The following is a 10,552-nucleotide window of genomic DNA, read 5'->3' as shown; positions in this document are numbered from 1 at the left end:
TTGTCTGTGTTGAATCCCATCCTATTCATATCCGCCCACCCTTGTAACCTGTCTAGGTCTGATTATAGCCTGATGCTTTCTTCTAGTATGCCTACATCCCCCCACATCTTAGTGTCATCAGCAAATTTGAACAGGGTGCTTTTTACCCCCCCATCCAAATCACTGATGATCCTATGACCGCAGCTGACTTCATGCCCTTTGGGCAGGGGGCTGGACTCGATGATCTTCTGAGGTCCCTTCCAGCCCTAATGTCTATGAAATCTATGAAAGTTCCTTGTTTTCCTGCCCTTAGTTGCTAGCTTTTCAAGATCCCTTCTAGCCCTCTTCAGTATTATCCATTTTTATTTTTGCCCCTAGTTACAAGCAGCATTAGCTGTCCAAGATTTCAAGCAGCTCTGAAGGCTGGACTAGATGACCATCATTATTCTATGGAAGAAGCCAAGGGTGGGCAATAATTTTGGCTGCAGGGCTGCTTAATGAATTTTGGCAAGCTGTCAAGGGCTGCAAGGGTAGTGCCACCCATTGACAGGTGCCCACCCCCTGGTCGCCATCTTAGGACTAGAAGTCCCAACCATAGCCCCTTGACCTTTTTGCCACCAGAAGTCTCTCCCCTTGCCCCTGGAAGTACCTCTTTTGGGATGGGTGGTTGCTATCTTGGAACCAGAAAAAAAAACAAATCGCGTACTAGAAGTCAAACACCTACTGTAACATTTTATTTCAAAAAATATTTTTGTCATGATTTGTGTTTGCATACTGTATATAGAGATGACTGCATAATAGCTCAAAACTAAAGTCTTACTCTTGTATATTGTGTACGGCAGTGTGCGAGGTGTAGTTGGGGGTGGGTGTGCGTGTATGTGCATGCGAGGGTTGCGAGAGGATGTGGCTGTGTGTGGGGGGGTGTAGGGTATGGGTGTGTGTGTGTATGTGTGGGAATTATGGGGGTAAGGTGTGGAAGTGTGGGATTTTTGGGGTGAGGAAGGGTGGGGGGTTGAGGAACCCCTTAAACACTGCCCCTCTCCCCCATGATGCACAGCTCCTGCCAGCAGCAGCAGGCATACCCTCAGGGTGCTCTGGCCTGTAAAGATGCTGCTGGCTAGCAGTGTGTGGCTCCAGCCAGTTCCAGGAGCTGCATGTGGCAGTAAGTAGCAGAGCCAGGCCAGCCTGGCTCCTTGTGGCACAAGTGCAGCTCCTGGCACTCACACACCACTAAAAGAAGGCCCAGTGTGATTGAGCCAGCACTGGCCCTGCTTCCTGCCACCATATACAGCTCCTGGGACTCCAATGGAAGTGGCAGGGAGCCCCATCCTGCACATGGCAGCAGGGAAGGCCACCAGCTCCATCCCACAGGGCTTCTCCCTGCTGGTGCACAAGTGCAGGGACCTGAATGTGTTCCACAGGGAGCATTCAGGAGAACTGGAATACATTACATCTCTGGACTGAGGGGGAAGATCATCAACCTGCCATTTGAGAGAGATGAACAGCTTTAGAGGGCCAAAACAAATCCCCAACTTCTTATGAAGTTATCCAAGTAAAGATAAGAAGGATTACCTTTATCTCTATTAGAAAACAGAAGTTGCAAACTTCTATCTAGATGCAGACATTTTCCTTTCCATCCCCAGCATTTTGAACCTGCTTGCCCACTTTGGTCTGACAGTCAAAGCGGACTTACACAGGGTGCATGCCAAGTTTCATTTGTTTTGCTGGCTTTTGAGAAAAGCCTGGAACTATGCTCTCCAGAAGACAATTTAAGAGGAAGAGTCCTTCCTTGTCTCCAGCTATACTTGGTACCAATTATGTTTGTTTCTGAAGATCTAAACAATGAACAGGTAAATATATAGAAGCCATAGAAAATGGCTCTCTTGCATTAATGTTCAACCATTAGGACAGGAACCACAGCAGCAACTTTGTTCTGAGGGTTAATATAGCGATGAGAGCAACAATATTTCCTAATGAAAATGATTATAAGGCCAATTTGTAGAGCAGGGGTGTCAAATATATGGCCCCTGTGCTGGATACTGCCTATGCTACTGTTGTATGGCATAATGGGCTACTGGAAGTTGGGGGCAGGGGTACAGGTTGGAAGCACAGCTTGCTGCAGAATTCAGGATCATTGGGCCCTGTTGGACATGGCAATCAGTGGCAGGGGCAAGGACTGTTCTGACACAGCCCTGCTCTCCCTGCAGCCACTTCTGGAACTGTGCCTAGCTCAAGATGAGTCCCTTGGGTCTAGGTCTAACAGTCCTGGATTAGAGCAGTGGTACTTGACCTACACCACAAAAAGGGACTAGATCCTGGCCACAGTACAGGGGATTAGCAGGAAGCAGCTCAGTGCCTTCCCTTCCCCACCCTATGCCATGTCATTGATCCCCCTCAGCAACCCTCCCTGCCCTCTCCATCTCCCGTCCCCGATAACAGGCACTGCTTAAACTCCCTCCCTTTTTTCCCCTCCCCTCTCCTATCGGCAGCGACTGCTTACTGGAGGTAAGCTCTCTTCCTCAACTCCCGCTGACACTGGCAGCCACCTCCCCTTCCCCTCTCTCCCTCCCCCACCGAAGGGAACCAGTGGCTCCCAGTGCAGCTAGGTGATGAGCAGCCACTCTAAAAGGTTGAGCCCCACTTCTTTAGAGTGCTCAAGCTGCACCATGCCATCCTGCTGTCAGTTTAATGTCCTCCATTATAATGTTCAACAAGTACTGGCAATATTAAACAAAAGCCCCAGTACTTGGTATTTTCAACAGGTAGATTATTAAACAGGTTGCTCTCCAGTGAATACACAACTACAAAAAGCATGCATGTTAAAGTCCTTGTAACAATTATATGCATTTCAGCTGTATATACAAGCTACATATGACACACACTTGGGGATATGGCATATGCTCTTCATGATACACTAGTCTGTATGAAATACCTATGTCAAATGCCCACATGGTAAAGGATGCAAATAATGTTTTATTTTATGAAGTATACAAATACCAGAGTCAAAGTTTGATTTTCATCTTTAATATGCTCATGAATCTGTTATCAATACTTCTGTAAAAAGATATTACAGATTTACAGATTATTGCAGTGATTTTTCAGGAACATGGTCGACCTTGAGGCTGAAACTACAATATCATACACATTATTTAGTCATCAGCACTATACACTACAGCATGGAGGACAATATCTCTTTTAAATAAAGATAGCAACATTTAACTGAAAAACTTTTAGACAGAAATAGAGCTTTCCTTCCTTCAATACTGTAACATATATCTATAACCCAAGAATTACATTTTAAAAATACTAGTTTCTGAATGGACAGCAATAAAAAAAAGTCATGATGACAATTAATCAGTTTTGCCCATAAATGCTATAATGAGCAGCTGCACAGTTTTTCAGCAAGTCGTAGTTTTGCCAAGCTTCAGGAGGCAAAAGCCTAAAATGTAAAAGCTTCCAACTTGTCTAGCTAGTCCATTTCTCCTGGGTCTGAAGTGATTAATGACCCACACTGCTTTGCTTCAAGACAGTGCATCACTACAACTGTTCTTTGCTGTGGTGGATGCCATCAGGAAGACAAAATTCAGGTCCTTAAGATGCAAGGCCTAACAAAAAACCTCCAACAAATCCACTCGATACCACTATGTTCTGTTTGATAAATTCTGTTGACTGAAAAAGAAAAGAGTTTGTGATGAACCATGAATTTAATGTGAGCATTACTACTTATATGAATAAGTAACAGGTGTTGAACTAAAAAGAAAAAGACAAGTTCTTAAAATTAAGTTTAATGGTCATGGGTGATGGTATGGCACTACCTGGAGTCACTTACACTGCAGGCATTCTGAGCAAATCTTTAGCAATGCATTTCATTCACAACTGACAATGATACTCTTATGCAAACACCTTTTCCCCCCCCGTGAAAAGACTGCCGCACTATATATTTCTTGGGAAAATGTGAGCACTAAAAGGTGAGACCAAACTAACTTAAATTTTAACTGAACACAGGAAAATGAATTGTCATTACAAGCTGTGGAAACCTAATACACTTTTTAGTATTTAACTGCTTTGGGATTGGTTTTGTACAGCTTGAAATGTTTTACAAATATACTTTAGGACAGCATCATACCATTTCATAAGACTGTATGCAAGCAGTAACAGTAGAAGGTATAAAAAAAACACTAAAAAAAACAGGCATACACAATAAGGGGCCCGGGACATTTCCATCTTTACTATGATGTAAGAGCCATTTTAAAAATCAAAGACCAGCTATTTAGATAATGCAACGGTTCACAACTTTAAAAATCAAAGCTGTCTGAATATCAATTCTAGTGTATCCATCCCATATTTTATCCTGAAAGGATACTGATTAAGCTACTTTTGGTTTAGAAAACTGTACACTAATTTTCTAATTTGTACACTAACTGTACACTAATTTACTAATTTGTAACTATAGTTACAAATCAAAATCCAAGTTCTAGTTTAAAACAATTTGACAACCTAGGTATAACTTAGGGGCACTGGTGTGGCATTACTAATACTGTAAAATACAAATTGTGTAAAATAACCAAAACAAAGATATGCTGTATGATGTTTTAAGCGTGCACAGAACAGTCCATATACCTCCAGGCAAACAACTCACTTTTTGTAACGTTTTAATGGTAAAATTAAGTCCTTAATGAGAAACTATTTCTAGGGGTGCACCAATAGACATTTTGGGGGCCAATACCAATAGCCTATTTTTAAGGAGGCATATTAGCTGATACTGATCTGATTTCCAATACACCTGAGTGCAGCTGGCAAGTCTGTTGTGGTAGAAGGGGAGAGGGGAAGGAAGGGGCATGGTGGGAGGTGGAGATCAATGTTCCCCACAGTGAGGGAGGGACTGGGGCAGGGACTGGGGTAGATGCTGCCCAGCCGGGACAGCCACAGGACAGAGCTGTGGCTTGCCTGGAGGGGATGGGGGGACAGCTCCCGCCACTGCATGCACCTTGGGAGGGCACGGGGGCATGCCCCAAATATGTGCAGGGTGGGTGAGCTGCCGGTGTGGACTGAAGGAGGGGCTGCGCCGAGTTCTTCTTGGCAAGGGCTGGGCTTGCAGTGGGCAGCAGCGGTGCTAGGTGGGAGTTATGGGGGGGGGGCTGCAGCCACCCCAAATTTCGCTGTAGTCCCCCAGTGCCCTGCCTCCCAGTACCACCACTGCCCACCCCAAGCCCAGCTCCTGTCAAGAAGAGCCGGGTGCAGCCCTGGCTCTGGCCTGCAGCTGCAGTCTACCCACCCTGTGTAGATCCGGGGGGGCGGTGGGGGAAGGGGGCAGGAGCCACCGCTCCCCCCCCGCCAGATAAACTGCAGCTCCATCTCGCATTCCACCCTGGCTGGGCAGTGTCTGCCCCAACCGACTCCCTTCTTCCGCATGGCCCTCCCCTTCTACCACAGCAGATTTACCAGCTGCATGCAGCTCTCCAAGCTGTTGGGCTGTGCTCCTTGCTGCCTGCATGCTGTGTACACGCACAGGCATTTATTGGCCAAATTATCAACCACATCAGGCCAATTACCAACCCAGCCAATTTTCTCTATACCGGTGCTGATCCAATATTGGACTCATGTATGAGTGCACCTCTCATTTTTTCTTTTTCTAAATAAGTGGTCCTGGGTAATATTAGAAACTGTTATAGTTTATCTTTACTACATCAATACCAAGCACAGAATAGACATTTTGGAGAAGGTGACACTCCCTAATCTGGGGTTCAAGAAATTAGATGGAAAACTACCAAAGGCATAGTTCCTGTTACTGGTACATAGATGTGAACACCTTCACTTAAAACCTACCAAATATAAAAAAAAAATGATGATCAATTACTTTAAGCATATTTCAATAGCAGGTACTTTAGAAAGTTCCTGCAAGGTGTATATCAGAAGACAATAAAATCCTCTAGATACTGCCAGCAGTACCACTACTGGGCATCTACGCATATAAAACAGCTTAAAAATTACAAGTTATGAGTGCAACTCCAGCTACAAAGGGCTATAACATTTATTCAAGAGGCATAGATTATCGTTTCTCCAAAATAGGCTTTTTCCCCACTCCCAGTTCAAGGGAACAATTTGATTTTACTGAAAGTGATAATCAACCCACATTCTAGGAATGTGCAGGGTGTTCTACAGGTAGTTAACTTAACAGAATGGGCACATTGCTCTTCATGCACATTTTATGACTAAAAGCCCTGAAGCATAATCAACCATGAAGCAATCACTTGTCATAGTCCACCATAAGAATAGCTCAGCTGGAAGCTAAAAATCTGTGAACATCAATATTGCAAATATGTTGGACTGCAAAGATTCTATATTTATAAAAGCATACCCTCAGCTAAATATTTTTGGAAAGTCTGCCTTTAGGAGTGGGTCTAAGTGCCTTCAATTTGGTACAAAACGTTGCTTAAGGCTTTAGATAACAGGACTGTCATAATCTACAATGAAAAAAGTGAGAAACCGTAGCCAACAGGAAAGTATTTAGCAGTTCAGACCGGGGGTTGTGTAGCCCTGGGTGTATGGCAAGACATTTCTAGGGGGTACGTGGGAGAAATTATGTAATGGCAGATTTAATTTTCATTATAATAATAATTAACCTTTAAGGGGTTAAAATATAAAACGTATCCTGGTAGGGGGACACAGGCAGTTGGTAAATCTGGGAGAGGATACGTAATAAGAAAAAGGTTGGGAACCTCTGGTTTAAACCAAAGAGCATTACCTCTTCAATGAGGGTATTGATTTCAGGTGCTGCCTTGTTTGCTCGCTTTTTTAGCTGTTTTTTTGCTTTGTTTACATCTTTTTCAACTCGCTTCCAGTCAACTTGTACATATCCACTATGACTAGCAATCTAGAAAAATTAAGAAGATTAAGACAATTACAGACCAATATTACATTTAAGAATCAACACATAAGTTTGCATGTACCCAACTTTAAGAACTGGTTGGGGTTTGCCTTTTCAGATAAAGGCAAACTGAAATGGTTTAACTGCAGATGATACAGAGGTTGTGCTTCAGCACACCAGCAATATTTCTGCAATAAGATATAAATATAATCTGAATAAGAACTGGCAGGATTCAACAGATGCTTGTTCATCTCATCCCCCTCCCCACTTTATTTTGTAATGTTTGAGAGTCACATTGGTTACTGCTTTATAGAAATCAAAAGCATTTCAATAAGATGACTAAAACCAGCTGTTTCAGTTTAGTTTTTCAGAAATATTATTATAATTCAAATTTGTGACAGGACGCACAGTAAATCTCATCTAAACTTCTGACAGAAGAGTTATCTTCTTGTCTTTTAATATTAAAACACCCATATAGTATTCAGCTCATTCCACTGTTAGCTAAAAGTGCTTTATTTAGTGTGTTGGAGCTACATCTCCAAATAAGGACTAAGTTAAATTTTGCAGATTTACTTTCCATTAGGCTCACTTTACCTTTCCAACAGTCATATCTGAGCTCCCACTTATCCAACACAAAAGACACTAATTTTTCAATTTATTTAGTAGCAATGGTCTTTGAATTACTAATTATTCACTTCTCATTCCCTTGAAGGCTTAGTTCAAGGCTAGTGGCTTCTTAACCTGGCAGTGGAAATACCATGTATCTGTGTCCATGAATATATTTTAAAATTTGAATGATGTAATAAAGGCCCATGTCCTGCCAACATGCAATTACTTCGATGAGTTATGTAAAAGTGTTACTGGGATTGGGGCCAAAGTGAATGTATTAAAAGACTGAATTGGTAACCACTGGTTACTTTAGTGACCATGATCTTTACCCCTCTTTTCAATATAGGTTGAAAACAAAGACTTCATTGGCAACATGCTAACAAGCCTAAGAAATATCCATTAAGTAATAATTAAAACTGCTACAGTTAAAGCATTAAAAATAACTAAAGTAACAAGTTAACAATAATTTATAAGAAAAACTTCCATTATCCTTCCAGCTTATATTTTCTGAAATATTCATTTATGAAAGCCATGTTATACATTCCAATAACCACCTTTAACTTAACCCACAACACACTTAAGAACTGTTCAAAAAAAATGTTTTAAGTTGGATTTTAAAATTGACAGGCAATATGAAAAAAGTTACAGGAAAACATTCTCCTACCCTGCATTATATCACAGAAATTGGAGAACTTCATATCACTAAACTAAAGGGGTTGAGAACTCAAATTTGTAGACAAGGTTAATTGTCAGCTATGGAGCAACGAACTCCACCTTCATAACTCCCTCAATTTAACTATCAAATTTTGATTTGCAGCCACAGTTCTGCTGAAGCCATTAAATCTGGAAGCATACCTTCCACACAATGTTGCTCAGTTTGCTCCAGCCCGCATTTATTCACATGAGCTGCACACACCTTTGTAAAGGAACATAACAAATAGAATGCAGATGCACATGGAGGTAATTGGGCTTACTAAAGAATCAACCTCTACATCAAGTTTCACTTACATTAAATAGAACTGAGAAGTGTTAGGAATAAGGTGAAAGCTTGTTACATTAGAATATACACAACTGATTATAAAACAGGCAGTGGTTATAAGAATTACAGATTTCATACTAAGATAGGCAGTATTTCTAAATAATCAGGCCCCAAATACTTTTAGTAAAACCTGTCAAAACTAGAACATTTAACAGCAAACTTCCATTAAAAAAATCCAACTGCTTTGGCACTTCTGTTGAATGTCCCTCAAACTCTGCACAAACCAGCTGTCAAGTGGGATATTCAGCACAAGAATTAATATAGCCCTCACCTTTTTCTTTTCGAATTCCCAAAAGTAGCATGTTGCCCTCGCCCCACTTCATTGAGATGCCCCAGCATACATCATGCCATGTTATCACAGCTACTACAGAACCCCTGTGGAGTAAATAACCAGGCAAAGCCTAGTGTTAAATTTTGCTTGCTGCATGGTTTTCAAGGGTTTATTTTTATTGTTGTTTGATTTTGGTCTTAGTTACAGAATCACTTAAGTGAAGACTTGACTTGAATCCATCAACAGTGTTTTAAATGGAATGGCCTAAATATGGAAGAGAAAATATAAATGACTTACTAGAAATGAAGCTATTCATGACAAATAATAGTAAATACAGACAAAGCTGTGGGTCTCTGATTGAGCTCAAACAAGAACAAAAAGCATTAAAAACATTGTCACTGAAATGAATAATTATAAAATGTATGTATATATAAGGAAGCACAAAAGAAGGTGCTTTTTTTTAAAAAAAAAAATTTTAAGCAAGTAACTCATCATAGCAGATCAACACTTTAAGGAGCTGACATTTTCCCCATACTGGGTGCACCTATACAATTCATGTGCAGAAGACTAATTCTACTGCGCATTAGCAAAGCAGGCTAAGCCTGTGCTAATATGCTAATGCACAGATTTAATCTAATGCGCATTAATGTCATTAAAAAACCATTCATCTGCGCTAATGCACAGTAGCGCCAGTTACGGTGCATGAAGTTAGTACCTATCACTACAGGTACTAAACTTAATACAATGCAATTACAGTGCATTAATGAACATATAGACATGCCCAATGTGAATCAGGCCTCTTCTTTTAAGGAACATAATAAGTGTGGTGCCAGTTGATAAATTAAAAATTAACCAAGTAAAACTGACTAATTTGTTACCCATTTGTTACAGGAGGTGAATTTTTAATTTTTTTCTAATGTCTATTTTTATTACAGTGGATTGAATGTCATGTATCAACATATTAAGATAAATAAAGCCTTTTGATAAAAAGTGCTATGTGCCTGATCAAATTAACTTGTGAGAATTTGGTATCAGAAACAAGATTTAGTAACAGCATTGACTTATAATAGTTATACAGATTGATTACATTAAATTATTCCCCTCTTCTTTCTTAAACTAACACCCTGACCAAGGTGACTTTTGAATGGATTTAGTCATGAAACTGCTAGCTGGCAGTTTTCAGAGTTTGAAACAAGTAGCTTCTGCTATTCCTAAGAAGTGACAATGTGATACACATTTTTTGTCCAACTAGGTTCCCTGAATCAAACTGCTAAAAAAAAATAAAATAAAAAAAAATGCAGAAGTTTTCTCTTAAATATCAGAGGCTGCAGTATTACGTAAGCACTCTTTTCTGTTATTCTCCAGTCTTACTCCAGTAGATCTTTGGTATTTAAATGTCTTGCATCCTGAGGAATCATTGAAACCTGCAGCTTTAGGGAACTTTTTTTTTTTTTTAGCTACATGCTGAGTGCTCTTCTGTTGATTCAGTGCTTGAGGGTATTTCATAAACTAATGGAAAAATGGTTGCCTACAACAGTGGGGAAACTACACAATAGCTTAGGGTTACCATATGTCCGTGTTTTCCTGGACAAATCCTCTTTTTTGGATCCCTGTGGCTGGATCTGGGCAGGTTTTTAAAATAAGAGCAAGTGTTTGGGTTTTCTGCTTTCCTGGGCTGGCTGCTTGAGGCTGGGAGCAGTGGGCAAGGTGATTGGCTGTTGTAAGTCATGTGCTCCCTGCACAGGCTCTGGCAAGCCAGGTGACAGAGAGAGAGAGAGAGAGAGAG

The 10,552-nt window shown here is 40.9% G+C and overlaps 1 protein-coding gene across 3 annotated transcripts in view; it reads right to left on the bottom strand.

Annotated features, from left to right (window-relative positions):
- FUNDC1 (FUN14 domain containing 1) overlaps positions 1-10,552 on the bottom strand; it is a 58,529-nt gene that overhangs the window by 39,114 nt on the left and 8,863 nt on the right. For 2 of the 3 annotated variants that reach the window (XM_019529054.1, XM_019529055.1), the window contains exon 4: positions 6,725-6,853. In XM_019529054.1, the coding sequence (XP_019384599.1) occupies positions 6,725-6,853 (129 nt within the window). Of the gene's footprint in view, positions 1-2,981; positions 3,649-6,724; positions 6,854-10,552 lie in introns of those variants that run through there. The other variant, XM_019529056.1, reaches the window with a different exon arrangement.

Source organism: Crocodylus porosus, unplaced genomic scaffold, assembly GCF_001723895.1.
Source record: "Crocodylus porosus isolate Cpor-Errol unplaced genomic scaffold, CroPor_comp1, whole genome shotgun sequence".
NCBI lineage: Eukaryota > Metazoa > Chordata > Crocodylia > Crocodylidae > Crocodylus > Crocodylus porosus.
Note: the sequence above shows the minus strand (reverse complement) of the source record. Positions and strands in the feature narration are given on the sequence as shown.